The following is a 17,379-nucleotide window of genomic DNA, read 5'->3' on the forward strand; positions in this document are numbered from 1 at the left end:
GGCTGCACCTGATTTTCAGGAGACTAGGCCCCGAAATTATGTTCTGTCTGCCAGTGCATCTGCGGTAAGAGTGCTGCAGGAAATGTTGGTCTCTTTCTCTTCCTGTTCCTATCCCTCTTTTTAAATTAAGCCCCATTCACAGACCAAAAGACAACAAAACAGTGCCTGGTTTACATGAAACACTCAACTTCCACATTCTAATCTAAATAAAATCAGATTTTTATAATCAATTATCAAAATCATGGTCTTGCAATTATCAAAATCATGGTCTTGCCCACATACATTTGTTAAAACAAGCATGTGTTCCAGGGAGATTAGGCCAAAGGACCATGCTAGACTGTACTTTGATATTTTTCAAGCATTGTAAACAGGGTCCAGTTGAAATCAAAGTTCAACAGAAGAAATAGTGTGAGGAAGAAATTTGTGCGGGTGGGTTCCGCTTTTAAATAAAGAGTTTTTATGTGTGCCAATCCTCGTTGTTTTCCATTCAATGACCTTTGCATGCTCAGTTCACAGCTTGGACTATTTCTTTTGAATGAATTCTTTTTAAAGCAATACTATTAAAATTAATTTTAAATTAAAACAATTACAATATAATGATTATTGTGGAAAACTAGTTACATAGAAAATAAAGGTTTGCTATCCAATTACATAATTTCAGCTTATTCCAGCTTTATTTATTTTCCCCAAGTGTCCAATATTTCACACCACTTCACGTTTTGAGCATGGCTTGGCTGACCACTGAGACTGTTGCTTAACTCAGCCTCTTCGAATGAGTCTGTTTTTCATTGGGAATGCAAGCATGTTTCACATTTCACCTAGATTATATAACATCTTTAGAGAAAAAAAAAAATTTTTGGGATTCAAAGGAGGTAAAAAGAAATACAATTATAAGGAAATAATAAATAAATAAATAATCCACTGAACTTATATAAAGATCATATTGTGCTTTTTGATGTGAAAAAGTATGTAATACAAAGTAAATATTAAGTAAAATTATTCAGATATCATAAAAAAATCATAATAAATAGCTAATAATACAAAACACGCGCGCGAACACCCTGCTATTTTGCAAGTTCTCCCACTTAGAAATCATGGAGGGGTCTGAAATTGTCATCGTAGGTGCATGTCCACTGTGAGAGACATAATCTTAAAAAAAAATCCAGAAATCACAATGTATGATTTTTTTAACTATTTATTTGTATGATACAGCTGCAAAAAAGTATTTGAACACCTGAGAAAGTCAATGTTAATATTTGGTACAGTAGCCTTTGTTTGCAATTACAGAGGTCAAATGTTTCCTGTAGTTTTTCACCAGGTTTGCACACACTGCAGGAGGGATTTTGGCCCACTCCTCCACACAGGTCTTCTCTAGATCAGTCAGGTTTCTGGCCTGTCTGATATGCTTCTTACAGAGCCACTCCTTGGTTATCCTGGCTGTGTGCTTCAGGTCATTGTCATGTTGGAAGACCCAGCCTCGACCCATCTTCAATGCTCTAACTGAGGGAAAGGATTGTTCCCCAAAATCTCGCAATACATGGCCCGGGTCATCCTCTCCTTAATACAGTGCAGTCGCCCTGTCCTATGTGCAGAAAAACACCCCCAAAGCATGATGCTACCACCCCCATGCTTCACAGTAGGGATGGTGTTCTTGGGATGGTACTCATCATTCTTCTTCCTCCAAACACGTTTAGTGGAATTATGACCCAAAAGTTCTATTTTGATCTCATCTGACCACATGACTTTCTCCCATGACTCCTCTGGATCATCCAAATGGTCATTGGCAAACTTAAGACATGCCTGGACATGTGCTGGTTTAAGCAGGGGAACCTTCCGTGCCATCCATGATTTCAAACCATGACGTCTTAGTGTATTACCAACAGTAACCTTGAAAATGGTGGTCCCAGTTCTTTTCAGGTCATTGACCAGCTCCTCCCGTGTAGTTCTGGGCTGATTTCTCACCTTCCTTAGGATCATTGAGACCCCACGAGGTAAGATCATGAAGCCCCGGTCCGAGGGCGATTGACAGTCATGTTTAGCTTCTTATATTTTCTAATGATTGCTCCAACAGAGGACCTTTTTTCACCAAGCTGCTTGGCAATTTCCCCGTAGCCCTTTCCAGCCTTGTGGAGGTGTACAATTTTGTCTCTAGTGTCTTTGGACAGCTCTTTGGTCTTGGCCATGTTAGTAGTTGGATTCTTACTGATTGTATGGGGTGGACAGGTGTCTTTATGCAGCTAACGACCTCAAACAGGTGCATCTAATTTAGGATAATAAATGTAGTGGAGGTGGACATTTTAAAGGCAGACTAACAGGTCTTTGAGGGTCAAAATTCTAGCTGATAGACAGGTGTTCAAATACTTATTTGCAGCTGTATCATACAAATAAATAGTTAAAAAATCATACATTGTGATTTCTGGATTTTTTTATTTTTATTATGTCTCTCACAGTGGACATGCACCTACGATGACAATTTCAGACCCCTCCATGATTTCTAAGTGGGAGAACTTGCAAAATAGCAGGGTGTTCAAATACTTATTTTCCTCACTGTATATAGACATAAGGTCCTAACACTGGCTTTATTGCAACCCCTGGGAATTAAACCTGCACCCCATTTGTAGTTTTAACAAAACAAACAAAAAAACACTTGTTTGCCAAGGAAATAATGATATACCTACTGTATGTTTTTCCATATAAACCATATTATATTATAAATGTGAGAACAAAGTTCTGATACATTTTTTCCTTTAATTGAACTTGGAAAACCAAAACCTGTTCCAGCATTGCTCCTTGAAGATCTGGTTTACATGCCTTGGAGAGGAAGAGTTTGAGTGTCCTGCTATAGAGCTCAGGACAGATATCTCATCCCTACTGAACACCTTTGGGATGAATTGGAACCTTAACTGCACCCCAGGCCTCCTCACCTACATCAGTACCTGCCTTTCATAATACCCTTGTGGCTGATGAACACACGGTGTTAAATTGGGATGATATATGGAATGCAATGCTCAAAAATCACATACCATACTTATGACCAGGTGACCTAAAAGTGATGCAATATAGTGTGTGTAATGTGTGTGTGTGTGTGTGTGTGTGTGTGTGTGTGTATATATGTGTATGTGTGTATATATGTATATATATATATATATATATATATATATATAGAGAGAGAGAGAGAGAGAGAGAGAGAGAGAGAGAGAGAGAGAGAGAGAGAGAGAGAGAGAGAGAGAGAGAGAGAGAGAGAGAGAGAGAGAGTAATTTTTCCCTCGTGGACAGAAGGTCCATATTGAGCTAAACTTTTTGTTAGTGTCTTCAAGGACTGTTTACTATTGTTGGATAAACACCACAGAGAGACTCTGAGAGTTATTTGTGTAGGCCTGAATTAGTCATTTACACATTTGAATTAACCACTCAGACGTTTCTTTTTTTAGGTGAATTGCAAGCCATTGCATCATCAAGAAACATAAAGGCTTGGTATACAGTTGGTTTAAGTGTCCTTCAGTGTAGAATTCTTGGCTTGCTAGTGTGCGAACTAGTGATGGGTTTAAGTAGTGGAGTAGTCATGGGTATAATTGAGCTCTTGTAATAAATACTGCTTTTCTAAAAATGAAGTATGCCACTTTTACCAGATTTTACAATGCCACCACTGGATGCTCTGAACCCCTTTAGTGAACAGAAAGGCATTTAGAATCAAATTTAAGCATTTATGGAAAGAAATGGAAAATGCCTGATGAGTGAGTTTTAATGACATAGACAGTAACTTCAGCTTTCTCCACTCTCATATAATAATTAGTCTTCTAATTATATAAATATAAAATAATACACCACACTGTAATGCTGTTGGCATGTATGGGAAAGTATTTGGTGTGGAATAAGCATGCGGTTAGGCTCCACATCTGGTGTAATTTTGGATTTGCATTTTTTTTTTAAACCCTAAAAAAAGCTAGATTTAATGTTTTGCTCTATTGAACAGGTTCTTGTCAGCTGCTCCTGCATTAAAGCATCTACATGTAAATTCAGCTCAGTTTTATTTGTATATTGCTTTTAAAATTTAAAACACTGATTCCCATAGATCGGGAATGTACATCTTAAATTCAGATTTATCCTTTAAATATTATCCCTAATAAGCAAGCCAGAGTTGACGGTGGCAAGGAAACTCTCCCTGAGATGAAATGAAGAAACCTGAGAGAATCAGAATCAGCAGGGACCTCATATGACACCAGATTTATTCAATGTAGTTTCATCATGAAGTCTATTTTCTAGGATTCATTAACTGTTCACTGATGGAGACTTGAGTGCACAACTGTCCTAATTACAGTCCAAAGCTATATTAATGGTTATTAAGTGGTATCAAAGACAGACAGAGATTATTAGGTATGCATTTTTCACGTAATGGATAAAGGTAATACACATTTTGATCATCCTGGAGTCAGAATGGTACATAAAGTGCCCAGCAACACCACCAACAACAAATCTGAGTTGAGAAAAGAAAGGGGTTGTTTCAGGTTGGGTATCTACACAGTATCTACTTAATCTGGTTTCACTGGCATTGATTCTGCTAATTGCTCAATATACACATCATCATGACCATATCATTTTCTGTGGAACACAGTTACAGTTGTTGGAAGTGTACTCAGACAGGTATGTGAACACTCCCATTTCTGTAGCTGTCATGTCCAGGACTGGATTTAGGGATTTTCTAAACTTTAACCAATTGAATCCACTACAACTGCTTTAACCAAAAAAAGAAAACCAACAAATGCTGCATTAACACAAAACACTAGATACGATAAAATCATGATAAACTGGAATTATATACAATTGATACTTGTACATTGTGTCGGCATTCCGTCATGCGCTAAATATCCTCGACTAGTAAGTATTGTATGCTGCCTGCTGTTATACATCATACAAAATCTGTATGCCTCTCAGTATGCACATTAGTTGGTTGTAGCGGCACCTTGAGAAAGATTAAATTAGCACATTGACAGAGTTAGCACATTGACAGCAAGACCCTACTGACACCATAACACCAAAGGCCGCACCACCGCCCGCCCCCCACCCCCGACTTTAGCTATGGGCCCCTAAAATTTTAGACATGTATATTCAGAGAAAATTGTTGAAAACTGTTGAAATTTGTTGTTCAGAGTATGTTTCGACTAACTCAATACTAATTCAAATCAATTAGTTCTCCTTTTTGATGTCACTTTTGACACAAGACAGACATTTTTAATGGAATTCTTTATAACTTTTGTTTATAACTCACAAGTTATTTTTTTAAGATCTAAATCTTTAAAAAATTTATTTAATAAATTAGAGCCTGCCAAGGAATTTTCTTCCCCTGTCAAACATTATGTAATAAATAAAACTCAATCCAAGAAGGACTGGCACACAAACAAATCAGGCCATGTGTCAACATATTATTAAACTAGATTTCAGCCGGAGGCAAACTTCCTTTAAAAGTTATTCTAATTGTTGGACTGAAAGTATAGCTATTTATTTTTATATTTTATATTCATTATTGATTATTTACTATTATAGATAAGCAGAGATGCCCAAACTAACTTTGGTCATAATGACTTTGTGATTTGGCCTGACATGCAATCTGTGAGAAGAAAGAAAGGAAGGAAGGAGGGAAAGAAGGAAGGGGGGAGTCATACCTTACCCTGAGTCATAATAACTTACCATTAGTCATAATAATTAAAGTCAGCTGCAGACCACTTTGGGAAAATCTTTTAAAAACTAAGGAGCTGCTTCATGTCTTTGATTAGAGGTCACTGATATTACAGGCATATGGCTGTATTGCTTATAGCTTGACCAACTGAATTACATATTGAACTCTATTGTACTATAAATAGGATTGTTTCAATGTTTTAACTGTAGTATAAGTTTTATTTTCCTTTTATATTTAAGTCATAAATAAACAGAACAATGGCAAGTTCAATGCATTAGTTTGTTATATTCCAACAGTTACTTTTGGTCACCCGGCCTTCAATAAAGTTTGATTTTTGGCTCTTCATAGCAAAGAGTTTGGGCACCTCTGGTTTATAGCATCTGCTCAATTTGGGGGGCTCCTGACCCACAGTCCTAGTAAACTCGTGCAGAATTCTACCCCTTGGATGCATTGTCACATTCCCCTGGTGATTTAAAGTGTAAAGCCATGCTCATTGCGACTCTTTTCAATTTACTGTCACTACTGTGTGAGAAAATAGCTAATGCCTCCTCCTTTCCTGTCCATTGTGCTGCATGAAATCAGCTGTGGAGTGAAGAGGTGGACAAAGTAAGTATACACTTATTGAAGAAAGAAAAAAAAATTAGGGGGTGATTGAAATTGATGGGACAATATTCACATTACTAACCCCTAAACTTTAAAATGATTAATCAATATAGAGATAATTTTAGTTTGTTTATCGTAGGCTGCATTTGTATAAATGTGTGTGTGTGTGTGTGTGTGTGTGTTAGGCAGAGCAGGAACTGCGTGTGGCTCAGACGGAGTTTGACAGACAAGCTGAAGTTACTCGGCTTTTGTTGGAAGGCATCAGCAGCACACATGTGAGTCACAGGTTATAATCAGATGCATCTCTATGGTTCCACAATACAAAAACAGTGTTGATAAGACAACAATAAAAATCTGCTCCAGTTTGTTTAGTCAATATCTACATGAAATATTCAGCAGGTTGTGACGCAAACGGGTGTTCACTGTTGTGTTCCTAATTAAATTATTTCTAAAACTGGGCTGAAACCAATATTTGACAATGCACTGTGTAATATACAGTAACGACAAATTTTCCAGTCCAGATTGACCGATTGAGTTATATTTAAAATTGATGATGCTGATGATAATGATGATGATGACAGGTATTTGTAATGGTATTTTGGCAATATAATCTAAAGTAATATAATATGATAAAATAGGTGTATAAAATGTGTTTAAAATAGGCTTTACATAGCAATGCATACAAGATGTGTGATTGTAATGTAATCACACATAAACAAGGCCACAAGATGCTCATTCAGGTTTAGCTATTTTAAAGAGCAAAGCTGGAACTATGCAATTTAATTTCTTCTGTAGTGAAGCTCCAGAGATGAAATGTAGTCGTCAAGCAGGCTTTATTGTCATTTCAACTATATACAGTGCAGTACACAGTGAAACGAAACAACGTTTTCCCATTACCAAGGTGCTACAGCAGAAAAACATAAATAAAAGGAACACACAACTGCACAACACTGTACTCTAAACTAGCAACACTGTGCAACGTACAGTCCAAAACAAACAAAAAAACAACATTAGACCAGGAGACAGTAGACGGAGTAATTTTTAAAAACATGATTTATGTGTAGAACCTTCTATTCTTTCGAATGGTTTTAGCATTATGCTAATCAGGCATAAGTATTGAATAAAATGTGTGTCAAATAAGACATTTCCTTTTCCCTGTTTGCTCAGGTAAATCATCTGCGTTGTCTGCATGAATTTGTGGAAGCCCAGGCAGCTTACTATGCCCAGTGTTTCAAGCATATGCAGGATCTTCAAAAGGAACTTAGTAGGTGAGTATTAGCATAAATTGCAACAGCTTAGTATGTTAACTTTACTTGGAACAGTTTGGATGTGTATATGGATATGTGTCATGTGAACATGAACTTTAAATATTAACTGTATACATCAAAACCAGATCCACTGATCAGTTCCAGTGTGAACAGCTTTAGTGCCAATCATGCTTCAGAAATCAATGCAAATATTTGTACAGCTTTTTCAAATCAAAACCATGTTTATTTCATAAGCAGTAACTTACACTGGATTTGTTAAAAAAAAAAAAAAAAAGACATCTTCTGAAGTAAAACCTGAATCCTTCATCTTGTCAAATTGTAGGAAGGACCGTTTCTGAGCAGTCTTGTTTATGCAAGCACGATCTACTGTTATGATCTACAACTGTCAATGGTTTTTTGTTTTGTTTTGTTTTGTTTTGTTTTGGCTTCACCCACTAGTTTTGTTTTGCCCTTTGTCACCAGGTCTGATTTAAAGAAGAATGAGTTTGATACAGATATTTCAGGATGATTGTGCAGATACAGTATAGAGCTACGTGAATCGGATTCTGCAGATGAAGAGATACAGGAATCTGATTTTGCAGATGTTGTAGATATATTAACTGTGAGGATCTGAAAGCTGTCACCAGGAATCTATTAATAAAAATACGGAATGTTATTTGAAAAAGGGAAATGCAAATTTATATGCTGACCTCGTTGTGTTTTTCTGATCATATATTCAATTTCATTTTTATTTTGAACCAATTCAAAGTCTCCTTTGCAGTATGTTTTGGATTATTGTCCTATTAGAAAATCCACCTATGCCTCATCTTTATATTCATTTCCAGAATTTCCAGGTATATGGCTTTAACTTCCTTTTAAATATAGAGCATTCCAGTACCGTGAGAAGAGAAACAGCCCCATACTGTGATGCTTCCACCTCCACACTTTACTGTTGATAATTCTATGGTAATTCTATTGTCATATGCAGAATCATTTTCCTTCCAAACAGTGTGGTATTGTTGTCCAAAAGTTTGATTTCTCGCTTATCTGAGCAGACTTTACATTGTTGTTGTTCTTCAGAGGCTTTTCCAAATATTGTGTATCAAACCGCAAACTAGCTTTAATGTGCCTTTTCTTTAACAATGGAGCCTTCGGGGTGAAAGTGCATAGAGGTGGAATCGGTTCCTATTTCTTTTTTTGTCACAATTGTATTTGCTGCTTCTAAGGGCTACTCTTCTAAATACCTTTCTGAGTCATTGATCAGAAATCTTGCGAAGCGCTTGTTTGTTAGGCCCCAATGGTGCTTACAGGAACATTTTAGGAGTTGTCAGTAACCAGCTGTTATGTTGTGACTTTCTGGGAAAGATCTTTAAAGCTGAGATGTTTGCATATATGGTTACAGAGATGAGTAAGCCTTTAGCTACAATATAAATCATTTAAATTTGGTTGAATTCATTTTGAATTGTAAAGCACTTTAAACAATGGACATTGTCTCAACGAAGCTTTAAATGGATAAAGATGTTATAAAGTTGTATAAAAGAATGTATAAGTTTAGTGCCTATAAGTTTGCTCCTCATCATTTTACGTTTATCCGTAATGAGAGAGTCAGTGGTGACTGTATCAAGGAAAAACTCTTTCAGATGTTATGAGAAAGAAACCTTAAGAGGAACTTCATATCTCTTTAGGCTGTTGATGTTGAACCATTCACAGCTGTGAAGGGTGGTCTCCAATCGGACAGAACGGCATCAAGATGTAGGCTGTCGGGATGATTCTGGCAGAACCTGAAGAGATGAAAGAACAGAAACACTGGTCACATAGGAGCATATTAAACTCGAGAGAGAAAGAGAGCTAAAGAGAGAGAAAAATAAGGATTATTAAGTATTCTAATTGTTTTAAAAAAGACACTGCACAGTGTGATCAGGGTGTAAGTAGGGACTCTGGAAAGTCTAGCTTTGCCAGAAGGTAACAAAACATGAGGGATCTCTGGAATAAGGGACAGACTGCCACACCACCTTCAAGAAAGCTGAGTGAACACAAATTTGCACAGGTACGGGGTAGAACTACTTGGTGTAATCAGCTGCTGCGTTACTGTACTGCTTTTATTATTATTATTTTTTTTTAACAATTTTTTTTTTTTTTTTCATTCATTCTCTCCCGCTTATCCGTAATTCGGGTCGCGGGGGCAGCAGTCTAAGCAGGCCCCCGCCTTCGACTGCTGCCCAATCCTCACAGCACCGTCCCTTACGGTCCCTCCTGCAGGTGGTGAGCCCACTGGAAGGCGGCCCAACGTCACGGACCTTGATATTTCCCTCGTAAGGGACCCCTGGAGCATAGAGGGTTAAGGGCCTTGCTCAAGGGCCCAAGAATGGCAGCTTGGCGATACCGGGGCTCGAACCCCCGACCTTCCGATCGGCAACCCAGCGCCTTAACCGCTGGAGCCACCACTCTCCCCTTTTTTTTAACAATGTTCAATACTTTTTTTTGTGCTATTTTACTTGGAACTGTGTTTAATAAAATAAATGTTGACATGTTGAATTTCCCCCACAATAACTAAATATTACACCCCTGGTTTGAGGTTATGTAATGGAGCTTGGCAAAGTTTTTACAAAGTCACAGTTGTTCAGATGGATTGTAATGTGTACCACATGGAAAATGCACAGTGAAATCCGAATAGTGCTTCCTTTGCGTCTTTGTGAGAGTTTTATGGATTAAAATCTGTTGGGACATGTGACTCTATTATTCTGTCCTTAAATGAACTACAGCTGCAAGGGCCCACTGTGTTAAGTGACTAAATATAAATAAAACAGAACTGTTCATTTGCTTTCACCATTCTTCTGTGCTATGTGTTTTCTTATTTTTTTTACTTTTAAAAGGATATCATCCTTAATTCAGTGATGAAAGCTGTATTAAAACTTTTGAATTGACAAAACATGTCTAGTAAACAGGGAATATTATTTACAGCATGGGATAATGGAAAAAAAATGTTAATACAGTATGTCTGTGGTCTGGCTAAATGCTTTTCTCTCTTTCCTCTCCTTTGGGCTTCAGTGCAAATGGAGATGCGTGAGTAATTTCCTTTCTCAAATATGGAAGTGTATGTATGCATGTATGCATGTATGCATGCATGCATGCATGCATGCATGCATAATACATCCTGCATTACATGGTTTTTTTTTTTGGGGTACTTTCCAAACACAATGCTGGTACTATAAAATTCTACCAGGTATTAAGCAATCATGAAACATTTTATTTAGCTTTGTTTTTGTTTGGTGCTGTTGTGTGTTGCTTACAATAAAGTTTACTGAGACCTCGGTTTAAGACGTTTCAAGCAACATGTTGAATAGACAGGCTCAGCTGAAGGTGCTGAGCGACATCATCAAAGCTGGTCATTAGAAATAAGTGGATGTCTAATAATACTACTTTTCACATGCAGGTCGACCACCATCAGTCTTTATTAAAGATCATATTTAAACAGTGTATTTAGACATTTTACTATGTTTACTCTGTCAGATGTTCTCAGACCTTTTGTTTGTGTTTTATTTACAAATTGCAGAAAACATACAATCTTTAGAAATTTTGTTTTCTTGTAGTGACATATGCCTCTAGAGTAATTGCAATTCTGCTTTTCTTGGCTAGGTTTCCCAATGCCTTTGCTGCTAACCCTTCTGCTTCAGCAATTTCCACTTCCTCTACACCCTCAAGTGCCGCTGCACCCCGGGCCTCTCCTCCAGCTGTGTCCTCCAGCTCTCTGGACACACTGAAAATTGAGGAGGTGAATCCTCCAGCCACTGGCACACGCAAGGCCAAAGTGCTGTATGACTATGACGCAGCAGACACAAGCGAACTCTCGCTGCTTGCTGATGAGGTAAGCTCAGCTCAGTGTGTGTGTGTGTGTGTGTGTGTGTGTGTGTGTGTGTGTGTTAGTGAGTATGCAGGATGAAAAACGCAACAACCCGTCTCAGGCATTCTCCATTTGCTAAGAAAAATTTAAACAAATAACAACCCGAATGTTTGTTACATGCTAGGTGGTACTTAGCATAACCTGCTGACGCAAACAAGGCGGAGAAATCTGACATTTATACGCACATGCACATGCACAGACACGCTGTTTAAGAACCTTTATAAAAAGGAACCTAAGATGCTGCAGATAAAGCAGGTGGCTTTTCAAAAACACATTGATCACAGCTTTATCAAATCTCACCAAAACCTCTTTGTTTACTAATAACCAGCCTGTCAGCTTTCTGAATCTTTTGTCGTCAATGGTCACACATGCATTCATTCTTCAAGTCTTTACTCATCTAAGGGCTCTTATTTATAATAAGCTTACACTGCACTTTTTTCTACACATTTAGCATTGTTTGACATAACGGTATAAAGTTGTAGAAGAGTTTATTGTGCCGTGATTTGCTGTTTATGCCTTTGTACTAGGTAGTTGAAGCGTTACGTTTTATGGGTTGCCTGTCCATATGTTCAATTCTTAGGAGGAAATCTCACAAATGGCTGGTTACATTTGTAAAATTTATATACAGTTAATATAACCAGCAAATGAACAGATTTTGCATTTTGAAGTTGATGAAATAGGGTCAAGTTGACTTTCTTAGGGGAGCATATTCTTTGGCATCTAAACGGTCCATATCTTTATCTGTAGCCGTGCTTTATCATTCCCTGCTTCTAAATGATTTAAATAACTTTGGAAATGGAAAGAACAAAACAATGTATGACTCTTTACTGCTATGTATCCTCAGCTCATTACAGTCTACACAGTACCAGGCATGGATCCAGACTGGCTCATTGGAGAACGGGGGAATCAGAAGGGCAAGGTGCCGGTCACATACCTGGAGCTGCTAAGCTAGATGCTTAAACACAAACACACATGCACAGACAGGTAGTTGCACATGGGAAGATGCGAAGGTACACTTACAGACATAGTTTCAATTTATTCCTGCTGTTGTCCGGTTTGTAAGGGTCAAAATTATTTTGTGAGAAACCTAATGGAAAAATTTGCATGAGCAAAACTAGTCAAACAGACCTGAACACTCTGGGATTTCATGAAGAGTTTGTTTAAGCTCATTCATACCTACCCCATACATTTTTAAAGGCATAGAAGTCAGCATCATATGAGGAATTCATGAGGATTTGTTCAAAAATTAAAGATATGCAATCTAGAGATAGGAAATATCCTAATTCTCGACTGTCTCACTTGACGCTTGATATGCTTGTGATTATTCTCAACACTTTTAAAAAAGAGAAATATTTGACTGAAATATTTGATCAAAGAGAGAACTGCAATCAGAGTTAAAAAACAAAACAAAAAACTGACTAGTAAATATGTAGAAATGTAACTGGTAGTAGAAAATTAAAATCAGATTTTCAGATCACCTTGTCTTTCCTTTTGAATGAATTGAACATCTGTCTTGATTTTTATTTCCTTTGCTTTCCACAGAGATTTAGTCTAAATTAATTTAGAATAAGAGACATTATTGAGAGAAAATATTTCTGGTCGAAATACAGTGGATCAAATTTAACATTAATCCCACCTAGATATTTATGAAAGGAACAACACACTCTGAAGCATGCTGTAAAATAAAAATAATGCTGTAAGAGTGCTGTAAAATAAAATCTGACTCCGTAGCTCATTATTTTTCTCTAACAGCATGCCCGAAGTATATCACTTATACCACTAGTACGGTTTATACGTCTTGAACACTATACAGAAACAGTCATTCCTCTCCTTAAAGTATAATAAAATATAATAAAACAATAAAAGTTCAGTTAATTAAAGAGCAACCACAGCGCAACACTGTTTACTTCCACCCATCAATGACAAAGCACTAGCACTAAAGACTTCTTGAATTGCTAGTGCTTTGTCATTAAAGGAGGGGAAGCGAAAGGTGTCGATGAAAGCACTAGTCAAGTCAAGTCAAGTCAAGTCAAGTCAAGTTTATTTGTATAGCGCTTTTCACAACAGACATTGTCTCAAAGCAGCTTTACAGAAAACGCAAGGCCTTGAGGTTTACATAGCACTGAAGACTCCTTTCAGAAATCCTATGTAAACCTCAATTATTTTATTTTTTTATCTATTTGTAATTATATGCTGAGAGTTTGGCATTAATAAATAAATCATTGTCACTAATCAGAGTTGAGAATTCCGCATTGCAATGGTTTAATAGTTCTGTCACAAGGAAATAATGCTGTTTTTCTTTTTTGCTGTGCTTTCATTTAAAATATGAGGCATTAGGGAAAAATTTGACCAGCTGTAACTATTGTTCACTTCATATTCCTATTTAACTTTTTCTTTTGTTGATCAATTTACAATTTTGAATGGCCTTGGACAAATAAACTGGATAAGTACTTATATAGTAAATTGGAAAAATTACAAAATGTACAGTAAATGTGAATTCTAAAGTCCAATTCTATCAATCTAATGTCTAATATAAACATTGTGTTTAAATATTCTGCCTGTGTAGCCTAAAGAATTACATCTGGCTTCAGAAATATTCCCTTGTGTCCTAGAACATTTCCTTTGTGTGTTTTTCGCCACATCTTATCCAGCTAGAAGGAACTATTTAAAGAGCACTGAGCTTTTTTCCATCATTATGTAATGATACTGGTAGTGTTTTTATGTGTTTCTGTGTTTTTATTTTATTGCCTGAAACTAGGTTGTTTAACAGTGGCATATAAAAACTAGTTTAGATCTAAGAAGTGTCTTAATTTGAATTCGGTGTGACTGTAACTTTGGCAAGATATGCATTATGTGTGGTTTGTGGGACAAAAGTATGTAAATGTTTTTCAAAATGGGTCCAATTTTATTTAATGTGATATTTCATTTATGTTCTCTGGTTACTTCCCTGTGAACTTCCCTTCCATTACTCTCATTTTAGCCTTTCTTTTTTCAGCTGTGCAACTGATGCTTGTTTGAAAGGTTTTAAGCAACGCATACTGAATGACTGAAACTTGAACATAATAAAAAGAGCTTTATTGTAATGTTTTATGTTTAGAATCTTATGTAAGCCAACATTCCAAGGTATTTTGGATGAAGAAAATGATAAACGCATTTTCGTCATCCAAAACACCTTAGAGATCATTAGAAAAAGATTTGAGGTATATCCACAACGACTTGTTATTTGAAATACTTGAAATACGTTAATAATAATTCGGTTATGCATTAAACTATCCTGTCACAATAATCATGTCTTGTTGCCCTGTGAAATGATGAGCCTTATATATATCAGGAAATCAAATGAACATGACAATATTGGCATAATATTAAAATGTGTAACATTACATTTAAATTTATCAGGATTCTGAAGGAAGAGTACAGTAAGAGTGTAGTGGGGGTGAAGAGAGTTTCTGATAGGGTGATGATCGTGAAGCTGGAAGTTAAAGGGGTGATAAATGTCATCAGTGCTTATGCTCCACAAGTGGGTTGTGAGATGGAGGAGAAGGAAATATTCTGGAGTGAGTTGGATGACGTGGTAGAAGGTGTACCTAGAAATGAAAGATTGGTGATTGGGGCAGACTTCAATGGGCATGTAGGTATAGGGAGCAGAGGTGATGAGGAGGTGATGGGTGGGTATGGCTTTAAGGAGAGGAATGTGGAAGGGCAAATGGTGGTAGATTTTGCTAAAAGGATGAAAATGGCAGTGGTGAACACTTATTTTAACAAGAAGGAGGATCATAGGGTGACGTATAAGAGTGGAGGAAGGTGCACACAGGTGGACTATGTTCTATGTAGGAGATGCAACCTGAAGGAGATTGGAGACTGTAAGGTGTAGGTGGGGGACAGTGTAGCTAAACCGCATCGGATGGTGGTCTGTAGGATGATTTTGGAGGTAAAGAAGAAGAGGAGGAGAGAGAGGACTGAAAGAAGGATAAGATGATGAAAACTGAAGGAGGTAGACTGTAGTGTGAGGTTCAGGGAAGAGGTCAGACAGGGGCTCGGTGGTGGTGAGGAGGTGCTGGATGATTGGACAACTACTGCAGAAGTGATAAGGTGATAAGGATTGGTGGTGGAATTAGGAAGTGCAGGAGAGCATAAGGAGAAAGAGGTTGGCAAAAAAGAATTGGGATCGGCAGAGTAATGAGAAAAAAGTAGGGAGGAGTACAAGGAGATGTGGCAGCAGGTAAAGAGGGATTTGGCGAAAGCTAAGAAAAAGGCATATAAGGAGCTGTATGAGAATTTGGACACTAAGGAAGGAGAAAAGAATTTGTACCGATTGGTCAGGCGAAGAGACCGAGCTGGGAAGGATGTGCTGCAAGTTAGAGCAATAAAGGATGGTGATGGAAATGTGTTGACTAGTGAGGAGAATGTGTTGAGAAGATGGAGGGAGTATTTTGAACAGCTGATGAACGAGAAAAATGAAAGAGAGAGAAGGTTGGGTGGTGTGAAGTTGGGGAAGCAGGAAGTGGATAGGATTAGTAAGGAGGAAGTGAAAGCAGCGATTAAGAGGATGAAGAGTGAAAAGTCATTTGGACCAAATGACATACAGTAGAAGCATGGAGATGTTAAGGTGAGATGGCAGTGGAGTTTTTAACAATATTGCTTAACAGGATTCTGGAACGTGAGAGGATGCCTGAGGAATGGAGGAGTGTGCTGGTACCGATCTTTAAGAATAGGGGAGATGTGCAGACCTGCAGTAAATACAGGGGAATTAAGTTGATCAGTCATATCATGAAGTTATGGGAAAGAGTAATGGAAGCCAGGCTGAGAGAAGAGGTGACCATCTGTGAGCAACAGATGGTTTTATGCCAGGTTGACGGACGAGGTCAGACAGGAGTCTGCATGGACTATGATGTTTGCAGATGATATTGTTATTTGTGGTGAGAGTAGGGAGCAGGTTGAGAAGAGCCTGGAGAGGTGGAGGTACGTGCTGGAGAAAAGGGGAATGAAAGTCAGTAGGAGGAAGACAGAGTACTTTTGTGTGAATGAGTGGGAGGGCAGTGGAGTGGTGCGGTTGCAGGTAGAAGAGATGGAGAAGGTGAAGGAGTTCAGGTACCTAGGGTCAACAGTGCAAAGTAATGGAAAGTGTGTTAGAGAAGTGAAGAAAAGAGTGCAGGCAGGGTGGAGTGGGTGGAGAAGAGTGGCAGGAGTGATTTGTGATAGGGAAAAGTTTATAGGACTGTGGTGAGACCTGCGATGTTGTATGGATTAGAGACAGTGGCATTGAGTAAAAGACAGGAGATGGAGCTGAAGGTAGCAGTGCTGAAGATTTTGAGATTTTTGTTGGGAGTGACGAGGATGGACAGGTTTAGAAACGAGTTTATTAGAGGGACAGCGCATGTAGGACGTTTTGGAGACAAAGCGAGGTAGGTGAGATTGAGATGGTTTGGACATGTGCAGAGGAGGGATATGGGACATATATCAGTAGGAGAATGCTGAGGATGGAGCCACCAGGAAGGAGGAAAAGAGGAAGGCCAAGGAGGAGGTTTATGGATGTTGTGAGGGAAGACATGCATGTAGTTGGGTTGAAAGAGGCAGATGTAGAGGACAGGGGAGTATGGAAACCGATGATCCACTGTGGCGACCCCTAATGGGAGAAGCCGAAAGAAGAAGACATTTAAATGTAATGTTACCATATTTAATGTTATTCATATATTCTTAAAAAAAAAATAGTATTATACATGGTCAGGCTTAACATTAAATGCCACCAAAAAAAACCAACCTTGACCAGTCAAAGAATGGTCTATATGACCTCTGGAGATGTACTGTGGAAACAAGATTTTAGCAGCAAATCCTTTAAAGTCCTTTAAGTTGCCAGCTGGGGCCTTCATGGACGTTCCCACAGATGCTCAATAAGAATAAAATCTGGAAAATCTGGAGAACTTGTCAAAACAACTTGTCAACACCTCAACAAT

The 17,379-nt window shown here is 37.9% G+C and overlaps 1 protein-coding gene across 4 annotated transcripts in view; it reads left to right on the forward strand.

Moving 5' to 3' along the window:
* sh3glb2b (SH3-domain GRB2-like endophilin B2b) overlaps window positions 1-14,508 on the forward strand; it is a 42,845-nt gene extending 28,337 nt beyond the window's left edge. The window contains exons 6-13 of one of the 4 annotated variants that reach the window (XM_083531954.1): window positions 2-64; window positions 6,257-6,280; window positions 6,463-6,552; window positions 7,445-7,545; window positions 10,573-10,587; window positions 11,161-11,389; window positions 12,270-13,433; window positions 13,546-14,508. In XM_083531954.1, the coding sequence (XP_083388080.1) occupies window positions 2-64; window positions 6,257-6,280; window positions 6,463-6,552; window positions 7,445-7,545; window positions 10,573-10,587; window positions 11,161-11,389; window positions 12,270-12,377 (630 nt within the window). In that variant the 3' untranslated portion in view covers window positions 12,378-13,433; window positions 13,546-14,508. The remainder of the gene's footprint in view (window position 1; window positions 65-6,256; window positions 6,281-6,462; window positions 6,553-7,444; window positions 7,546-10,572; window positions 10,588-11,160; window positions 11,390-12,269; window positions 13,434-13,545) is intronic. The other 3 variants (XM_083531955.1, XM_083531956.1, XM_083531957.1) reach the window with 3 other exon arrangements.
* Window positions 14,509-17,379: the final 2,871 nt, after the last annotated feature.

The sequence above is a fragment of the Silurus aristotelis genome (assembly GCF_946808225.1).
Source record: "Silurus aristotelis genome assembly, chromosome: 26".
Classification (NCBI taxonomy): domain Eukaryota; kingdom Metazoa; phylum Chordata; class Actinopteri; order Siluriformes; family Siluridae; genus Silurus; species Silurus aristotelis.